Genomic DNA, 21,818 nt, shown 5'->3' with positions numbered 1-21,818 from the left:
AGAAAAGAATATTTTATATATACTCAAGCAACATATATTCTTTTACAGAATACTGTTACAGCTACAGTACTGTGCCAGGCAGATCTTTAATAATATATGTGGCAAAGACATGATTTTCAGCAAAAACGTATCCATTAGTCTTCACATATCATTCAGACTACTTCCTAGTATTGTATTTTAGTCGAACCATTGTTTCTGATTCCCATCCAAGAGACATCTGGTTAGAATATCTGGCTGACATCTGAGAAAGTCTGAAAATCCAGTAATTCTGCATGTTATACAGCACTGTCAGAACCCTTTAGAATCTACCCGAGGTTCACATATTTGTGAGTTAGTAGCAAATTAATCTTCTTTTGTATTTGGTATTATATAAGGAATAGTTGGAAGTGAACATTATGACATATGCATGGTCTAATTCTTTGTAAAACATGCCACACAATTTTATGCTGTTGGAAAATTCTTTCCTAGATCAAAAGCATTTTATGTTCTTTATTTAATTTATATATGATCAAGAATTATATATTCCTTTCAAAGACAGTGGCTTAATTTTATTCTCATAATATATCTAACTCATGTACATTTCTTCACTGATACTCATAACAGGTGCATGAAGTCACTGATCCTCAGGGCTCAGCTGTGCATTCCTTTTGTGATATGAAAACTTAGTAGACACAGTTATGTTCTTTGTTCCTGAAAAGATTTATAAATATGCTGTTCACTACATGTTAAGTGCCCCACTTCAACACATTCAGTTTGTTTCTAATTATTATCTGAATGATGGCCAAAGTTAAAAAAGCCAGTAATTCCAAATATAAACACAACTCAAGATGGGCACTGATATCTGGTTACTGAATGGATCATTACTCACATTTCAAGAATAGAGAGGCTTTTCACTGTGTATGCACTTTTGATGGGTCTTCAAATTATAACGTCAATGAAAAAATTTCTTACATACATCACAATAATATGGACTTTCTCAACAATGTGTGTTATGACGGCACAAATCAGACTTACTAATAAATGCCTTTTTACACACACCACAACAATACGGATGTTCCCCCATATGTATGCGTTGATGTCTCCTCAAATCCTTCTTCNGACGAAACATACACGACGAACCACGGCAACGGGTTAATGAAATATGTGATACAAACATTGCAGGTATAACGTCTTTCCCCAGTATGCATAGATGCACTTTCTGGTTCCTTTTGCTACTAAATGACTTATTACATACACCACAAGAATATGGACGTTCTCCGCTATGTATGTGTTCATGCTCTTTCAAAGTCCTTTGGTGACGGAATGATTCTGTACACACGCAACAGGAATATGGACGCTCTCCAGTGTGTATGCGTTTATGTACATTTAGTGTATTCTTCTGTCTAAATGACTGATAACAGACATCACAAGAAAATGGACGCCCTCCACTATGTGTACGTTTGTGGGCATTCAAATCCTGTTTCTGTGTGAATGGTTTATCACAAATATCACAGGAATATGGACGTTCTCCACTATGTATCTCTTGATGTCGTTTCAAATAAGACTTCTTCATGAATGCTTTACTGCATACTTCACAGACATATGGACACTCTGTATTATGAACATACTGATGCTCCAATTCACTCTCATGACTAATCAATTGATTAAAGAATCCACACAAAAACAAATGTTCCTTAAAGTCTACAGATTTATCAATCACTAGTATACATGTACTCGTATTGGCAGAAGATCCGTCAATGGCATGAATCCCAATCTGTATGCCTTGATGCATTGTGCCACATGTATATTGATCATCACCTGTGTCATCTTGTGTAGTACAAGTTGTCTGTGACTGACTCTCAGTTCTGAACACATCATCCCTTTCTGTTACTGTCAATCCCTAGTGAAAGTGAGGAAGGAAAAAGAGATAAAAATATGTTCCATTTTCACATGAGCAGAAAGCAAGTTGCTTACACAGTCAATCATCAAGGCAAGGTAAAATTATCTAACACACTGTATTAGTAGCGAGCTTGCTTCGTGACAGATAATCAGTCATTTACTGGGATACTGAAAGAATACATATATGAAGATTGAACCAAAACTATAGAATAATTAAATGGAAACCCAAAAACAATTTACAAATACAAACACAACAAGTTGATGAAGGTTCTAATTGGATGCTTGACCTATGAACAGGCCTTCTGCGACTACGGCTTATTAATATCCGGTGAAATATACTGCAAAAATTAATTAATTCAAAGTAGCATTCCACTAAAATGCAAACTCTATTCAGTCATGTCTTCAAAATCTGTTTAAAAATGTTGCACTTTTTTCCATGTGAACAGATAAACTGAGGGATAGATGTCTTGAAAACAAAATCTAACTGCTATATTAGTGGAATGTGTCTAATATTGTGTATATGTACACACCTCACATTCAGACTTAACTTCGGGTAATGTTATTAATATGGGATCCTTCTCCACTTCTTTTTGTGAACCCTCTTCAATTTTTCCATCTGTGAGGTTATCATGATATGAAGTTGGAAACACTTCACTATCTGACTGATGTTCAATCTCACGAAATCCAAGGTGTTCTGCAAAATCACAATATTCTCATCAACCACAAGAGAGCTAAGTCATTACTTGAATTAGGACATATTTCAATTGCAACCATTTTATACAGAATCAGATTTTTGCATGCTTGTTATAGTAATATTATTATTTGTGACAAAATCACAAAAAGGGGACAAACGTTTCTGTGCTTTAAAAGTAAATACTCATCAGCACACTTAACTACTGACAGTAATGGAAGACCATTCTAACAGTAAGGTGATTTAAAAGTTGCTTGTCATGTAGCATTACAAAATTTTAATTTGTTAACCTTTAAAATGTAGGGGCCCGGACAGCATAGTCAGTATAGCGACTGGCTACAGACTGGATGGTTGACGGGTATGAGTTCAAGTCCCGTGAGGATGAAAATTTTTCTTTTCTCCACATCATCCAGACCGGCTCTGGGGTCCATCCAACCTCCTATCCAATGGGTACCGGGGGGCCCTTTCCCTGGGAGTAAAGCAACCAGGGCATGAAACTGACCACTCACCTCCAAATGGTACTGAGGTCAAGAAAATATGGCTCTATACATCCACTCCCCCATATGCCTCCATGACATAGTGCAGTCTCTTGAGCTAGATGTTTCAGTGATTTTCTAGGTGTATGTTAAGTCAGGGCCCTATGTCATCTAACTTCTCAGTAAGCATTCAGCACTTAAAAGTCCCATTGTTCTAAGTTTATTTGACAAATTATTAACTGTTTCTCGGCTGGGAACTCTTACAACAAAAAATTTACATTGAAACTTTCACCCGCAGTTTCCAGCAGATCCGCAATTCACATAGGTGTCATACAGATATACACGTTGCTCTAAACTGTCGCTATGAAATTTACACTCATTTTTTCAATTGTTTTTCACTGTGTGTCTGGATTTAATATTTTTCTGTTGTTCTTCTTCTTGTCTTCCAGAATCCACAGAACCATCAAGTAAGGCACTGTCAATTGGAGCCATGCACAGCATCACCATGGAGGCTGAAGTCAAACAAGAACCCTGAAGTCAACTGGCTAATAGTTCTCTGGTGTAACTGTGGCATCTTCCAGCTGCCTTACAGAGGTTCATTAATGCTTTTAAAGAAATAAAATGCAGGAGGATATAATATTGTATCATGTGAACCCACTACCGAGCAACAACAGCCAGATAAGCAAATATTTAAGAGCTGTTACTGAGTAACACCTTTGCAAACAAACATCTTCCCATGGAAACGACTGAATTACAACAACAAGCAGGGGTGTTTTCTATGCGCTCCATGCCAAGGAGTTATAAACAGGACAAGTTCAGAGTTTAGTTAGTTGTGGGATATTTGCCAGCCGGTAATGTCATTAGCAGAGGATATTAAGATCAACAATCAAGTTCCTTCCGTCAAATGTGACACTTTTTTAAGTTTTCCGCCTCGTCACCACCTGCCTTACATGTTTCGGCTCACCACGGAGCCATCATCAGAGGCATTTATAGTAGAAAAAGAAATCACCAACACACAAAACTTCACTTTGTCCAAGATAGCCACGTTCCAGTTAATTAAAATAATTACAAATAGTTAAAATTACCCAGAGTGTCGGTTCACTAAAAGTTTTTCACACACCACAGTAGCTTTCTTATTTGATTCGTCGTTAATTCTGTAAAATTATGTTTCGTTATTTGAAGTAAGAATTCTTAAAATCCCTAGAATTCTTTCCCGCTTGGCCCAATCTTTTTGCTTCGGGATGTTGTTGACGTGTGTTGTCTGTAAATAAAAATTGTGGTTTTATTTAGATTGTATTATATAAGTTTTTATGTGTATATACTTTTAAGGTTCAATAACCTTACCTGTCGGTAGTTGATGTTGCTTGTCTGTGTGTTGTGATGCTTGATGCTTGTTGTGATGATTAAGATCTTTTGAAAAGACTTTACGTGTGTAAACCAGCAGGGCTGTTATAGTTACTTGTAGTCAGGCTTGCATGTGTAAGTAGTTACTATAGGATTCTGACAATGGTGTATAACACACAGAGATATTGAGTTTTCAGACTTATCCATCGTCCTGGTTTTAAGATAACTAAGAAAAACACGTTTCAGAAACTGGATCTGTTTCCCTCACCTGAGGACAGAAACAGATCCAGTTTCCGAAACATTGTGTTTTTCTTAGTTATCTTAAAACCAGGACAATGGATGAAGTCCTCAGGTGAGGGAAAACACCTATTCTGTGTGTTTTCCCTCACCTGAGGACAGAAACAGATCAAGTTTCTGAAACGTCGTGTTTTTCTTAGTTATCTTAAAACCAGGACGATGGATAAGTCCGAAAACCCAATATCTCTGTGGTGCATGTGTAAGTGTTCAGCAAAGTCAATCATCAATTCAGGCCCCGTGTATAGTCACGCAATCACATAACAATATCTATATTTGGGGTAGAACAGTATTACTGAGTAGGTTTTGCCTGACAATACCTTGTGCTAACACATGACATTCAGTGGAAATTATTCATCTTCCCCAGCAAATTATTCAAACAACTTCTGAGCTCTACCTTTTGTTTCACCCATTGCACCATACTTCTATTCATACTGCATCTGGTTCAAATACCAGTCAGGAGCTGACTCCTGTTCCCTGTTATTTCATTGTACTGTAACTCAACTGTCCCTACATTTTTTCTTTAGTAAAGAAGGGCTAAGCTCCATGAGTAAGTAAGTAAGTAAATGATATATGCTACCGACCAAGCAACCGCTGCTTGTCAGCGAAGTTAGTGCCAACTTTAGCAGATAGTGTGTGTCGCATGGTCAGCACAGCGAATCCCCATGGCCATTAATTTCGGTTTTCTAGACCGGAGCCGCTAATTCCTTGAAATAGTTCCTCAATTATCCTCATAAGGCCGAGTGGATCCCCTTCCAGACTTTTCTGACAATTTGGTAGTGCCGGGAATAGAACCCGGTCAGTATAGTTCACTTGCAGACTCAAGCCACAAAGTTAAGTAAGTTTACAAAATTAGAAATGAGGTGAATATAAACAGAATAATAATGAAGGACATAGAAACAAGAAGTTGTGCCTCATTTTTGTTATTCTCCAATATAGGTATACACATGAGATACAGAATACGCCAAAAATATGTGATTAAAATCCTCAAGTGAGTAACCCGTTCCAGAGATCAAACTGAGGATGGTATTACTTCAAAACTGGTGTCAGACAGACAGTAAACATATCACGTGGATTGAAGCTTTTGCATTTGTTAGATGAGGGAAATTCCAACTAGTTGCATACCAATAAACTGCTCAAGATGATAAATAAGTCTTTATATACACATATAGATCTACAGTTACCTGGTCTTCACAAACAACCACAATTTGTAAACCACTAGTGACAATAAGTTCATTTAAACCTTGTTTATATTATTGCAGTATGTTTCAACCTGCCCTGTTTTTACCCATCCACATCATAACTGTATCAATAGCAAATTGTTATCAAAATAAAGCAAGACTTTAAATGCAGTACATATTGATGCTGATAAGAAATTTCAAACCAAGGCATCACATCACAGAAAGCCATGGCAGGGCAGAAAAAAACAGCTACAACTACATGAAACTGAAAAGTAATAAAATATCACTTTTACGCATTTGTGGACTCTTGGTGATACAAATCAGTTTCAGAACGCGATATATATGTAGTTACAGTAAATTCTTTAGAGAAAAGTGGTGTCATAACAGTCTTTTGAAATGACTTGTTTCATGATGGGAACGGTTTCGAAAGCTCAGTGCTTTCATATACATCATGACAGTTCTTTAATCCTTAATATCATGTGACTGAATTACATCACAATGGATTCAATTTCTTAATCACACATATGTATTACAAAATTAGTTCATTATTACTAATTTTCTATTTTGATATACATTTGATGCTTGCAGTAAATTTTATCATAATATTGGTAGTGTCCATACTGAGGTTAAGCTGATGACTCAACTAAGTTGCTTTATATATTTTTAGATACTTTTCCTGTTTCTCAATGGGCTCTAGGTCAAACAGCATCCGACATGCAAGTTGGATAGTGGCAGTTAGATTACATATGATGGCAGGAAGGAAGCAGTTGGATGGTTTTCTATTGTAACTGTCCAACAAGGTAAGTTTCACTAAGCTACCTGTATGGCCAAAGGAAACCATACTCTGAACCTGATAAATATTTTCCTGATTTACTGAGTATGGTGAACACATGTTTTTGGGAATATTTGGCACCTTTTTATTTCAGATATATTTATACACTGCTGACCAGTAGCATATGGTATAAATTAATTAATTTCTTTTCTGTTTCATTAAATTGCATTTTAATATTTAAACTTGTATTAACAAATTTAATCAGAAAAATTAGTAAACAGTAAATTTCCTGCAACACATATACACTGATACTCTTCAAATTACTCTTGATTTCCAAATGATTCATTACACAAATTTTCAGGAATAAGCACAACTACCAGAATACACGCGCTGATGTGCCTTCAGATACCTCACCCGACTGAATGAATTACTGCATACATCACATGAATATGGGCGCTCTCCGGTATGTACGCGTAGATGCTCCTTCAGATTATAATGAGATCTGAATGATTTATTACAAACATCACAAGAATGTGGACGCTCTCCGGTATGTATGCGTTGATGTTCCTTCATAGCAGACAGAGATCTGAATAATTTCTTACACAAATCACAACAGTATGGACGTTCTCCAGTGTGAACACGTAGATGCGTCTTCAGATTATTCACTTGTGTGAATGATTTATTACATATATCACAGGAATATGGACGCTCTCCACTGTGAATGCGTTGATGTATCTTCATATTACCCAAACGGATAAATGCTTTCTTGCACACATCACAAGAAAATGGCCGCTCTCCATTATGTATGCCTAGGTGTTCCTTCAACCTAATCTTTTGACTGAATGATTTACTACACATACCACACGCATAAGGAAGGTCTCCACTATGAATGCGGTGATGTGCTTTCAGATTATTCAGCTGTCTAAAAGACTTTTTACACACATCACAAGAATATGGACATTCTTTACTATGTGTATCTTGATGTTTCTTCAAACAAGCCTGACGCCTGAATGATTTACTACATTCGTTGCAAGCATATGGACGCTCTCCAGTGTGAATACGTTGATGTATCTTCAAATTACCTGGTTGTCTGTATGATTTTGCACACATATCACAGGAATATGCACGCTTTCCAGTATGTATGACTTTATGTCTCTTCAAGCCACTACTATCATAGAATGACTTATTACACTCATCACAAGAATACGGACGCTCCCCACTGTGTAGGCGTTGATGAATCCTCAGGTTACTCCGCCAGTTGAACGACTTGTTACACATATCACAAGAGAAAGAATTTTGCCGGTTGTGTACAGAAACACTTTTGGGAATCTGATGGCAAACAGGTTTCTTACAAACATCACATATATATGAATGATTTCCAATTTGTACACCTTGTCTCTGCGAACACGTTAATGGTTTGGCACAAATATCACATGTATATTGTCCATTATCCATGTCTTCTTCTGTTGTACCATGAATTTCTCCTGATTCAGTCTTTATTTTGAATGGACATTCCTCTTCTTTGGTTATAACAAACCCCTAACAAGAGAAAGCAATGAAAATTTTTCATAGGAATACAGCGCAGTGAGGTTAATTACACAAAGAAACCTCTATAGTACATAGTACAACACAAAGTGCTCTGCACAACAGGACCACGACACTCAAGGCATTCTTCCTTTAATGAGAAGATATTTCAAGACACGAACCACTGGTTCTAGTTTTAACAAAAAAGTGTTTATAACTTTACTTTTAATACTTCACTGTGTAAATAATTTAATTATAATAACCTATAAATATTCCAACCACTTCATATACTTAATGTAGTTACAAGGTATAACTCTTATATACTAATGACACCGTAATAGTGGTTTCATAAATGTTGATTGTGTCCTTCTGAAGATGGTCAACACAACCAAAACATGATAAGAAAAATGAAATATTGTAATTCGACTTTTATAAATTAATCACGCTGGATGGTGCTACAAGTCATTTTATATTACTGCTATTGGGATGGACCAAGATGAACCAAGTCAAGTAATCTGGGATAATTTTGAGTTCTTTATTGGAGTTCTAGTCTCATTATAATTTGCATAATAATATTCATTGCAGTCAACGGAACTTAATGACAGTGCACAAAACTTCACTGGAGAAAACAAAATGAGATGCATACAGACGCTGAGATGGGTGACACACGTAAAATGGGAAGAGAATATTTTCATATTAAGTAATTAGTGTTTACACAAGAAGTCAATATACAATTGTCTCACAGAACATTAACACTACTTGAAAATTTAAAGCATCTGCAACTTGAAAATGATATATTACAAATTACTTGAGTAGGAGAAATGTCACAAGCAGCATTAGAGGAACAGCAGACATGAAAACTTATGAAAGTCTACAAGCATTTTTAATGCATGCCCTTCAATTAACTTCTCAAAATGCTTACAAATTTAACTTTATATATCACAGAAAGTGTCAGTCCAGCGAAAATAAGACCAATGTTTAATTTGACTAATACATTCTGGAAGTAAGTCTTCAATACATTCCTGCACATTTTTTAAAAGTGCTTAATGACAAAAGGAGACACAACTCACCTCATTTTCAGCCTTCATAAATGGTACTATTATTAACAAAGGATCTTTCTCTTCCTTTACGTCAATGTGCTTACATTCACTCTCTTTGTTTGAATTAGCCTTTGCATTCATGTGGACTTTCACATGCTGCAAAATTAGGACATTAGTATGAGTCAGGACAGAAAATTTAATTTGATTCCCTCATATATGCTATGGATCATGGATCACCTGAGATCATTTTTTTTTATTTAATATTGATGACACACAAGTAACCTCTTCTACTTTATTGAAATCTTCCACATTCAGTGAAGATGTGTGGGGATGCATATGTACATCTGTTCCACTTTCATTGTATTCATGTTGTGCTGAAAAATTTGTAATTCATATTTCATGATCATAATTCTGCAAATTCAGAAATCCAGAAGTCAGTTAAAATGTTTCGATGTAAGCCATCTTATATGCAGAATAGGCAATGAAATATGTGCACATATGTTCATAATATTGGCTAATGTACTAATGTACTAATAATGACACTTCAGAAACTACAAACATTGTGGAATATGTACCTATATTCCTACATAACAACCAACATTCAATTCTATTTGCAGACTAACTTCCGCATACTGGTATTACAGAAATCACAGAAATTAAATATGTCTATCACAGAGGTAAAGGCAGAATTTGGCCAGCTTTATGAAAAATGTCAACTGTGTCAATTCTTTCATGTGCAATGAACCATTTATGGAACAGTATGAGTTCTTACTTTCCTGAGAAAGCAGAACTCAAGAAATTTTCTNAAGGGGATAACATTTCGACTGTCTGATTTTTTTTTAATAAAGGGTTAGAGCATGAATCCGGTTTCTTTATTGCCACACCTTGTAAACTCATCTTTGTCCCAGAATTTATTTTAGGTGGGAGTTATGCTCCTGGTAATGGGCGAATTTTCAATCAAATGACCTGAACCACAAGAACCATCTCAAGACACTATACAGAGTCATTAAGGGTAGATAAACAGAAGTCACCCAACCCTTCTTTCTTATTTAGGCTGGGGCAACACGAGTGCACGAAGTATATCTGTTGCAATGAACGTACTTTATGACGGACGTTGCTGAGGACACTACACAGTTGCAGAATGCGGTTCATAGTTTCTTGTCTGCAATGGAGCCAGAAGAAAACGTAGCATTCGCCTCTCTTGTTTATTTCTACAACGGACGTCACGATGTTCGTTACAACGGATGCATTTTGTGTGCTCGTGTGGCCCCAGCCTTAGGGAATACCAAGGGCCGCACCATAGTTCAAGCGGTTAGTCACTGGCTTCCCACCACAGCAGACCGGGTTCGATCCCGGGTCTGGTCAAGTGGGATTTGTGGTGGACAAAGTGGCGCTGGGGCAGGTTTTCTCCGAGTACTTCTTCAACTGAAAGCTTATTCAAAAGTTTACTGATGGTATTAATCTCGCAAGACAGAAATGAGGATGATAACATATTTAATGCAGCATCCATCTTAAACCAGTACAGAGCCTAAAAATAACTGCTCAGACACCAGACCAACAGATATTTAATATCATTGAAACATTCACCTCACTGTAATAATGACACACAGCATGAAAAATTACAAAACAACTATGAAACATCGGGGACTTATAAATATTCATCAAAGAAGACACCATTAATTAGATGGTCATAAATGTTTTATTGTTACATGTCTCGGAAACAACTGATGTACAACTTACTTCAGCTTCTGTCTTCAATTCTGAAAAAGTTAGCAATGGATCCATCTCCTCTTTTACTTCAATCAGACAACACTCTCTGCCAGGTGTCTCACACAACTCGCCATCTTGACCACATTCAACTTTCATGAGATCCATGCTGCACTGTAAAACCATAACACTGCATTAAGACTATGGTCCTCTGGGATGTGGTACCGTGTAGTTTGATAAACACTTACCAATGTTTAGGAGCTCGCTGCTTCCATCTTGAAGGAAGAAGCTTCTACCTTTAAGACAGACAAAGCAAGGATACCCAAAACGATAGTATGTACCTTCCAAACTTGGCAGCATCACATCCTAGAAGACAAGAATCTTAACAGTCACTACCATGAGAACCTCAAATTTCAGAATTTGTAAGCATTTTGGTCAAGCATTGAATGTGAATTGTCATGCAACAAACAAATTTTATGGGGGACACTCTTGTGAATTGACCTTGGTTATCCAGACCACTTCTAGACACTGTTCCGAATGTGTCACCCCATCTTGTGATAATATCACGGTATCTTGCAAGTATGCACTGACTCAGAACACTGCAAGCAAACCGTCGTCACCTGCCGCTGTTCAGGCAAGCAACACAGAAAATTGAAAGAAACTGCACCACACTGCACCACACTCTCACCTGAAGGCACGACACAACAAATGGAACACAGTGATGGATCTTCTCAGTTAGTTTTCAGTTCTTGTTTTAACTTCTCCGTTATTTCCTCAGCTGTCAAAGTGCCATGTGTCACAACAACTGTCTTCTGTCTTGACCGAGAACCCTAAAAATAAAACACAAACCATATTGTTCCTAAAACCATAATTTTAACTGTTATTCAGTAGTCTTTTTGCTATAAGCTCACATATTTCTTACTTAATTTAAATGGTAATATCTCCAGGAATCAACTGCACTTAGTATTAGTAGCTAACTTCGTGGACTTTGTCGTTCACCTGAGCACATCTCAGAATCTGATCTGCTTTGGTCCCCAAGTGTGGTGTACCTATTCAACTGGGTCCACTGTAAAGAACTGATCCACATCACAGAATATGAGTAAGATCAGTTCTTCCTAATGAAACCAAAGGAGTAAGAACCCTCACCTGAGGACAGCAACAGGCTGAGATCCTGAAACATTGTATTACATATTACAATAGCGGAAAAGGGCAAACTGCAGGAAGCTACATAACAACATGTGGTGTTACTGAAAAGAGCGTGACATAAAAAATGTGATGAGTGCACCATGAAATTGTAATTACTGAGGGAATGGAAGAAAGAAACAGGTTATGTCATTATGGCACAATGCAGTGTAACACACACTCAATGCTTCTTTGAGGAGCAGCGATCTGAACACTAAACTGAGGAAAATCTTAAATGGAGGAACTTCAGAACTGAAATCACTCAACTTCAATCACTGAAAATTAATGTTAAAAGAGGTGAAAACACCTTCAATCCTGAGCTATTAAATACCGACATTACAGAGGATTGTGTCTCATCTCAGAAGACATCAATATTTATAGTCACTGATGTGTAAGCCTCAGAAATCATGCGAAACCCCTTCCGTAGCACCACAAACATATGTCAGGGTTGTATCTGACAGTAGAGAGCAAACGTTCCTGATTCACTCTGCTAACATCCAGGAACCTCTGAGAAAATGGAAAAATGTCATCAGCTCACCACATACGCGCATCTGTGTGTACGTGTCCCATTACGTCAAACTCTTTCACCTTTCAATCCAACAGATAAATTTTCCCATGTTGTTTGAACACCATGCCACTGCAGGCCAGTCAAACCTAATATACTTCAATGTCCTACATACAGTGTTAACAACATGGCAAACTTGTGAACTTGTGAGGTGAGACTGACATTACCGCCACTTTATGTACAGGTTAAAGCTGGGATAACGCAGTTGATATAGAGACTGGCTATGTGTCGGACAACTGAGGGGTTGGAGTTCAAGTCCCAGTAGGGTCAAGAATTTTCTCCTCTCCACAGCATCCAGACTGGCTCTGGGGCCCACCCAGCCTCCTATCCAATGGGTACCAGGGGCTCTTTCCCTGGGGTTAAGTGGCAGGGGAGTGAAGCTGACCACTTACCTCCAACTAGAGCCGAGGTGAAGAAAATGTGGAACTATACATCAACTCCCCAATACAGCTGCATGGTGTAGTGCTTAATTAGTTAATCACAGGGATGACTTTACCTTACCTTACCTGATGTAAAGGTAAAATCCAAGTGCTTAATTAAGCACCACACCATTTACACACATGGGGAAACAAAAATACAGCTCAGCACACAAGATGGAGGTGAGTGGTCAGTTTCACACCCTGGCCACTTTATCCTCATGAAGAGCTCCCAGTGCCCAAGCCTGGTCCGGACACTGTACAGAAGGAATAACCTCTTGCCCTGCCAGGAATTAAACCTGAATTCTCAGCATCCAGCCCACAGTTCATCACCACAGTAACTGAGCTATTATGCACACTACGGAAATTATGTATGGTAACAGACATTCGAAAATTATGCAGTTCTGTTGAGATAAGAACTTGCAGAACATACAGCGTGATAGCCATGCAGAAATTTTTGTTTAGTTTCCAGTTTCACTGCAATAACACTGCAGCTATAAACGTTAAATTTGGTAGGAAGATAGATTATGACATACCTATAAATTACATGAGGTTATGCCTCAAGAATTTAGAATAGACGGAATCAGTAATTGATACATTTTTCAGAATATTTGCATTATCCCTACCTTGTCTAGTGAAACGTCACTTTTCCTGATCCCAAGAACAGCTGCCATATACTTGACGAGTTCTGTGTTTGCCTCTCCTTCCACAGGTGGAGCACTGATCTGAACACCCACAGCCTCGGTTCCAATCTCTAGCAAGAATACCGCCAAACATTAATTTTTACACTTTCCTTTTCTGTTTTGTTATAAGAAGCTTGATTCTAGCCCTGCAAATGCACAGCAATATCATGACACTTAATTTTACAGTGTCACATCCTGTCTCTGTACGGGTTTTAACGATACCTCTGCACAATCTTCACATAAACTTTAATTTCACAACATACAAGCATGCCCATGCAGAAATGCTTGCAATGCAATTAAAGAGACAATCATTAGCGCAATCTATTTGTAACTAATATACATTACTTCGAACATAAGATGCACATTTTACACATTTCTTACCATTGAAAAACCGAGATGCATCTTAAATTCAAGTAACGTGCACCTTTATAATTTTTCTCCAAAAGCGCACATTCAAAAACTGGATGCGTCTTAAATTCAAGGGCGTCTTGTATTCAAAGTAATACGGTACATTCAGTGATATCAGTGGAATGCTTGCAGATAAGATCGAGAAGGCATCATAATTATGTTATGGTCTTCTGGAATGAGGTACTAAGAGTATGTAATTGCCAGTCCTTAACCCCCCTCCCCACCGGCATTATGCTGACGTCTTTACCGTTATTTCTACCTATCTTGACCACGTGACCTTCCTTCCCACTCCATTATTGTCTCGGAAGGGAGTAGGTGTGTTAGCAGTCTGAAGGTAGACCTACTCGCGAGTTGCTGCTTACCGGCAGCCAGAGAACTTGGGACTGAATTTGTGTTTCAGACTTTGTAATTCTAAATTATGTTTGGAGAGTCTTCGGTCTGGCTGGTAAGAGTAAGGCTGCCCGCAGTCAGAATGGAATATTCTTGATTCCAGTGCACTTGTGAACGTGCTTTCTTTTTGTATTATTATTACTGTTGTTGTTGTTTCTGCCGAATTTTGGTGTAACCTGTTCGATGGTCTAATGAGGCAGGGGCAAGTGGGGCAGTTTTGGGTTTCTACTTGTTACGACTGTCCATATATGTGATTACTTGGGCAATCGCTACTTTTGGTTGTGGTGCCTTGCCAAAAAAGGTTTTATGCCTTGTTTTCTTTATTTCTGTATATTATGTGTGACTTTCGTTTATTATGTAGGCCATTAAATATTGTTACTCCTTGTTTTAAAAGCCTGCATATATATTATCTCCTCCGTAAATGCTTGGATACCCCAAGAACACCCTGGGGAGCTTGTGAACGAGACAACAGAGCCAGAGATGATGGCTGCTCCTCCTGAATTCTATCTCTGATGTGCTAGTAGAGGAAAGTACGATTAGCGGTACTGTGGACCGCGAGTAGAAGAGTAGAGCGAGAGAAGGGGGGGAGGCACAGTTCAATGGAACACCATGTAATGTGGTAAAGAAGTGACCTTTTGGAGGAACCTGATGCCTCCATCATTACATATGCTGTTCTTCTACCATGAAGATGGAGGCAATAGACTCCTCAGAAATACTGATACTTATCTACAAAACTATATAACATCACACCCATAAGATTTTTATCCTAATATTCACCACTGTGAAAACCTGAGACTTCTGAATCTATCACAATGCTGGAATACGTTTGAGAAACATAGCACTACGGTTTCTGTAGCATGCACACTTTTATTCCAAAATGATGTACCTGTTACTGCATTCTGTTTGGCACCAGGCTTTGCCTGAATCCTAATGACTACGTTCCCAACCTTGTCAGTCGATACCGCAGAATCAGTGACTGGTTGTGACTTCTGAGTGAGCTCCTAAAACATGAAAAATTTTACCACTGGACATATACCAATTTGTACCAAACATGCGGTTAACACCACATATACATAGTGCCACATCCCAGAAGACTGCTTTCTTCATAGTCACCACCGTGAAAACCTCAAATCTTACATGTGTTTACTTATTTATGGTTCATGTAGCAATGCTGTAAGCACTTCTCACTACAGTGTCAAGTGGTATGACCAGGTAAAACCAGCGCAAAAGTAATCATGACACCATAAAGATCCATGTAGAAGTGGATGTACAGTGCTATGCATTCTTAACCTCAACACTAACTGGAGGTCACTGTTCAGCTTCATGTCACAGCTACTTACCTCCAGGTAAAGATCCCCCCCTCCCCATTACACAATGGACAAGTGCTTGGGTGGGCCCAATATACAGTCTCGACACTGTGAAGCAGAGAAAAAATATGGTGCAAGAACGCTGCACATATTTCCTATATACTTCAGGAATCACAGCTATCTACTATCTAATGCTTCTACAGATGATTAAAATGCATTGAAAACTTGCCCATCCATTTTTTTTTAAAAAGCTGACATTTCTCGATTGTCAGTGTGATTATCAGTTCCTGAAGAACCACTCTGATATGCTATAATACGTGGCCATTCTGTGGGTATGTCTCCTCTTTAGAATAATTCAGTGGCAGGACAGTACCTCAAGTTGGGTCATGACCACTTTCACTGATGCTATACAGTTTACCATAATCTGTACTTTCACAAATTCAAAATGCGAAATAAAAGTCTACGGAGCCGAACACTTAACATTCCTTGGCTACTTCTTTTATTCGTAGTGATTTTGCCCAATTGTGTCAAATAAACGCCAGTCATAGTAATGTTTACTTGGACCAAAAGTGGTGGTGGCATTACGCACAGTTTAAAAAATTATGTATCAACCTTCCAAAATAATGGTACCATTTCAAAACTTAAATCCCATAACCATACCTAAATCACGCTGCTTCGTTGGTAACCAAAAGATACTCACAAATTTGGATTTCTTACTTGAATGCTGCTTCGACATTACATCACAACAGTGTAAATTTTCCGTTCGCAACCATAATTTGCATATATGACGACTGTAAATGTTATATTTCAAGTACTGAAGCATTGAACACCATCATTAAATCATTAAAGACAACAACACACAACTTTACGGCTTTACTACAATTAACTACCAAGTACCACTGCAGAATCTACAGAAAACTTAATCAGTATTAGGGCCTTGAGCGGTGCTGCCACCTAATGCAGACATCCTTGTAAACCCGACAGGAGCCCGCGACATCTGTTGCATCTCCTACTAACTGCTCTGTGAACACGGATCCCATATTACAAGGGCCTCACTGATACTTCACACTCTCATGTGGCAAACAGACTGTAATACAAAAGGAAAGCTAATCGAGATTTAGTGAAGTTGCTGATTGCTTCAAAGCTGTCATGGGTTTGAGTTCCTTCAACTAAACATGACAGGTCCTAGCAAGAATATACTTATGTAGATTTGAGGCTTTCACGGCGGTGACTATGAAGAAAGCAGTCTTCTGGGATTTGGCACCGTGTATAAGTGGTGTTAACCGACGTTTCGGAGGAACGTATCGCCTCCATCTTCAGGGTAGAAGAAAAAGTATAATAAATCAGCAAGCGACAAGACCGTGAGAACGGTAAATGCAGATCATACCACCACATATACACAGTGCCAAATCCCAAAAGACTGCTTTCTTCAAAATAAGGGATGTTTTCAAAAGAATTAGGAAATATAATTTGAAACTCCAACCAGACAAGTGTGAATTTCTGCGCACAGAAGTGGGTTATTTAGGTCACATAATCGCAGAGGATGGAGTGCGACCCGACCCCCAGAACGTAGAGGTCATTGAGAATAATCCACGCCCCGAATCAACTAAGCAATTAAAGAGCTTTTTGGGTATGGCCAGTTACTATAGAAAATTCATTGCCAAATTCAGCCAGATTGCAGCGCCACTGCATTTATTACTTAAGAAGAATGCCAAATTTGAGTGGTTGGACGAACAGGAGGAAGCATTTCAAAGAATGAAACGAAAATTGACGTCACAACCAATATTGCAATACCCAGATTTTTCTAAAGAATTTGTCTTGAGTACCGATGCCAGTAATGAGGGCATAGGAGTGCTAGCACAGGGTCCAATAGGAAGGGAACTCGCCATCGTGTATGCCAGTAGAAGTTTAAATATGGCAGAAAGAAACTATACCACGAGTGAGAAGTAACTCCTAGCCATAGTTTGGAGTACCAAACATTTCAGGCCCTGAGGTAGAGGGTAAAGACCAGTATCTTGTAGAAATCTCAAATAGGTTTGCGGGATTGGAAAACTTGGACACTGAGGTGGATGTTAATAAAACTTGGGAAACTATAAGAGAGAATATAAAAATATCTGCCAAAGAGTCTAGGTTATTATGAACTGAAGAAGCATAAGCCATGGTTCGATGAAGGATGCTCAAAATTATTAGACCAAAGAAAGCAGGCCAAATTGCAGTGGTTACAGAATCCAAGCGAGTTAAATGGGGATAATCTGAACAATATAACATGTGAAACCAGCAGGAGGCATTTCAGGAACAAAAAGAGGGAATATCTGAAAGAAAAAATTGATGAGATTGCAATAAGCAGTAAGAGCAAGAACATTAGAGACCTGTATAGAGGAATAAATGACGTTAAAAGGGGTTACCAGCCTAGCAGTAACTTTGTGAACTAAGGGCTAAACTTTGTAGGCGAAATTAGTAAGGTATTATTTGGGACTTCAGACGCCGATGATGCTGAATACTATAATGCCCAGATTAAACATTTTGAAGAAGAATCGGAAGATACGGCCAGCATGTTGAAACAACAACTTTCAATAGTTAGAGCTTCACTGGGAGCCGTAAATAGCACTATATCCGATATGGAATATAATAACCAGGTGATCAAGAAAGGGGTAACAAATTAAAAGGTTATATGGAGAAGTTTTCCACTGATACGGAAACCAAACTGAACCTATTAGATGTAAAGATCACGGTAGAAGAGCACATCACTCGCGTTAATCATGCTATGGGGGCCATTCAGAGAAATTTGAATTTAATGACAGAGAACGTATTAAACGCACAAAACGGTATTTTACAACCCCAGATAGTGTCACCAAAATTGCTGATAGAAACCTTACAGAATAGTGCTTCCATGTTTCCAAAAGACACCATGGCACCGTTCACTCTGAGCAAGGAGTCCAGTAATATATTATTGACAATATGTGATGTACATATATACTTAAGGAATGGAATACCGAGTTATATAATACGTTTACCATTAATTAACGGGTATATTCAAGGCATTTAAACTAATACCATTACCCGTAGAAGTAGACAGGAATAAGTTTGGGTACATCGAACCAAGTAACAACGTCTTATGTATTCACCAGACCAGACAGTATTACTTCCTGATAAGCAGAGAGGAACTGAGACTGTGTAAATTAGCACAACCAAATCGCTACTTGTATAAGCAAGGTCAACCACTTCTAAATAGCCATATGCAGGAATCTTGTGAAGTGAAATTGTTACACCCCCAAGCAAGAATCCCAAATGTTTGTGATATAAGACCTGTTCATGTGGAACACACCATCTGGACGCAATCGGAGAACAGGAATGAATGGGTTTCTTTCATACCAGTCAGTGATGGCATTACAGTTGTGTGCCACGAAAGAGAACCAGTGGAAATAAAAATAAGGGGTACTGGAAAATTGAAAATAGATTCCGGATGTAAAGCATATAGTGTAACAGCTTTGCTAATTACAACAAATGAAATTCAGGTGAATTATACAGGAAATTATGGAGATTTATTATCTAAGGTAGAAACACAATTTGAGTGCTGTGAAAGATTTGAAACTTCCATTAATTTAAGTCACATTGAGTTGCTTATGACACTGAGACCGACGGTAACGCATATGGAAGACTTGAAGTATGCCAGTTACAGAGTCTCGGAACTAGAAAAGTTGGCGGAAGAACAAGAGTGGAAGAGGAAACATTTTACACACCACACGACTTATTCCGTATTAATGTATATAGCTATAACTGTCATAATATTATATGGATTGTATAAACTAATGAAATGGCTAATCGCTCGTTGGAGGAAGTGTACAGTACTCAGGGAAAGGACCGCCACATCTGAACAAAGACTGAGTCTTCCTATGGGAACAAGTGGAAAAGGAAATGTAGTTAACATTAAAATAAAAATGAGTAATGAGAGTTTAGCACTAAACCCCAAAGCAATTCCATTACAGACTATTGGCGGAGGTTCAGAGCACAGTCATGGCAGTCCCCCAGAACTTCGGAGGTCGAAGAGAATAAAGAGAGGAAAATCCTATTTTTAAGCCCAATTAAGGTGTAAATTGTCTTCTTCTAAGGGGCGAGGGGTTGTTATAGGCGCAATGAGCGCAATAAATTATTATTACAAGTACAGGAATTACTAATTACAGATAAATGTTTATTGAAAAGCCAATAGCCATACATATGTTATTATCAATGCAGAAATGGAATCTTGTGTAAACTATTTGTGAACAACACACGCTCGTTGTTATTCCGAGCCTTGGTCAGGGGCAAAGTAGAGAAAGTGAATACTGATGTTATTGAATATTACAAACCTTTTGGGTGAAACTCATAAGCACCCACCAAAGTTCATAAATACATTGGAAGAGTACTGGAAAGGGAAACCGCTCCTACGGCATCTTTGTATAAGCAAATGTTACATGTAAACCAAAAACATAGCGAGGGTTGGCATCCTTAAATCTGTATAAATACCCTGTAACTGCCAGCCCTCAGCACTTCTCTGATTCAAGCGACGAATTGTACCCATGTGTGGGACAGTGCGTCTCTCTCATTAGAAAGTCGGCCACTGCCCTGGCTAAGGCAGTCATACTCTCTGTATAATTCATTCACCAGTAATCTGTCAGACGACAGGTCCACAGTCTCTTCCAAAACAGTTCCTCCACTTGATGCGATCTTCTGTTTTTGGAAAGAGACTATCCAGGAAAAGTGATAATGTGGTAGTTTTTCCATTTGCTTTCCACATCGCAGTACAGCAGCCGTTCAAACCACTCTGGTCACGCCTGTTGCTATACGAACTTGAACCATCTCGAGCATCATTTGTTCTGTGCTTCAAGTCGCTGCTGATGACGCTGCTTCCGGCATCAGTTTTTTGTGTCTCTTCGTCTGATGCCTACCCTTTGACCTGTCCAGCAAGGGAGGCCCTGCCAGTAGCTACGCTACCGCTGGTATAGCTCTCAGGGTCCTTGGCATACTCAAACCCCCTCACCACGATAAGGTGGAAACACCAACGAGGGGGACTCTCTGTATAATACCTGGTAATAAATTAACTGTGTTATTTGTACATTAACTGTACTAGTTCGCCCACAGCAGCAGCTTACAGACACCCCTACTACACTCCTGAGGGACTGCTTGCCCTGCCAACCTGTACTCCCAGCCCGGGATACAACAGGAAGCATAAATAAACTGTAGGTCTCTTGTCAATTAGCCACATCCTTCTTTATCTCATATTGTGATCTAGAAAGAAATTATTAAATGAGTTTACAATGTCTTCATATTTCTGGATATTTTTGCCTGTTATCTTTAAATAAGTTACATAAGTGGATACATGATCATTTCTGGTCGCGTTTCTTATGACCTTCCAAGCTGCCCTAGGCAGATTATTCGAAGTTGCTACAATGTTATTAAAATACAACTTTTTTGCTCTTAAAATATCCCTATTTAATATGTTACAATACTCTTTGTGGTGTGCTTTTAAATTGGGATTATTATTTCGAGTTTTTATTAACACATGATTCTTCAATTCCTGACGTTACCCATAAGTGATTAATATACGTAGTTTGTGATTTCGAAATCTGACAACACAAGATAAATATCCGAAGATAGATATTTAAAAATGATTAAATACTGTATCTCCATCACTGTCAATGAAGATATCATCCCACAGCTCATAATTACTAAGCCTTCCAAATAAACCTCACAGTTCAACTGACTCCTGCAGCGGATGTACGTGTAACTTTCCAGCTATTTAGATATCAAGTGCATGAACAGGGGAGCCCGAATGAAACATATGAAGTGACACATACCTCAGGGGATGGACAGGCTGCTTGCACTCCACGCTCACTCACCAGCACTGCTACAGGACAGTGAGATCTCGGGTCGTCACGGCAGCAGCGAGGAAGAGAACTGTCCGCAGGGGTGTGAAACAATGC

At 38.5% G+C, this 21,818-nt stretch overlaps 2 protein-coding genes across 4 annotated transcripts; both read right to left on the bottom strand.

The window, feature by feature from the left end:
* Positions 1-1,137: 1,137 nt before the first annotated feature.
* On the bottom strand, positions 1,138-11,148 carry LOC111866995 (zinc finger protein 234-like). Of its 3 annotated transcripts, XM_023856412.2 has the most exons (4): positions 10,941-11,148; positions 9,231-9,356; positions 2,409-2,572; positions 1,138-1,879 (listed from the first exon to the last, which is right to left on the bottom strand). In XM_023856412.2, the coding sequence occupies exons 1-3, from the start codon at positions 11,091-11,093 to the stop codon at positions 2,441-2,443; spliced, it is 411 nt and encodes a 136-aa protein (XP_023712180.1). In that variant the 5' UTR covers positions 11,094-11,148; the 3' UTR covers positions 1,138-1,879; positions 2,409-2,440. The 3 variants fall into 3 exon arrangements, with proteins under 3 accessions (XP_023712180.1, XP_023712181.1, XP_023712178.1); XM_023856413.2 differs by lacking the exons at positions 1,138-1,879; positions 2,409-2,572 and adding an exon at positions 3,243-3,557; XM_023856410.2 differs by lacking the exons at positions 1,138-1,879; positions 2,409-2,572 and adding an exon at positions 5,826-8,175.
* On the bottom strand, positions 10,553-21,812 carry LOC111866997 (UPF0235 protein C15orf40 homolog; the record flags this gene model as incomplete). Its single annotated transcript, XM_023856414.2, has 5 exons — positions 10,553-11,081; positions 11,596-11,737; positions 13,697-13,824; positions 15,438-15,552; positions 21,693-21,812. Coding segments are annotated over 4 exons (462 nt in total), but the record flags the coding sequence as incomplete, so codon positions are not given.
* Between the last annotated feature and the right edge of the window lie 6 nt (positions 21,813-21,818).

Source organism: Cryptotermes secundus, unplaced genomic scaffold (genome assembly GCF_002891405.2).
Source record: "Cryptotermes secundus unplaced genomic scaffold, Csec_1.0 scaffold1383, whole genome shotgun sequence".
In the NCBI taxonomy this organism is placed as follows: domain Eukaryota; kingdom Metazoa; phylum Arthropoda; class Insecta; order Blattodea; family Kalotermitidae; genus Cryptotermes; species Cryptotermes secundus.
This window is presented reverse-complemented; position numbering and strand designations above follow the sequence as displayed.

Excerpts from the sequence above, each read along its gene's own strand:
- LOC111866995 (XM_023856410.2), bottom strand. The coding sequence starts at position 11,093 with ATGGTTTTACAGTGCAGCATGGATCTCATGAAAGTTGAATGTGGTCAA. Across the intron at positions 9,357-10,940 it reads AATTGAAGACAGAAGCTGAA|CATGTGAAAGTCCACATGAA; the intron begins GTAAGTTGTACA and ends CTAATTTTGCAG. Across the intron at positions 8,176-9,230 it reads TTATGAAGGCTGAAAATGAG|GGGTTTGTTATAACCAAAGA; the intron begins GTGAGTTGTGTC and ends TTCTCTTGTTAG.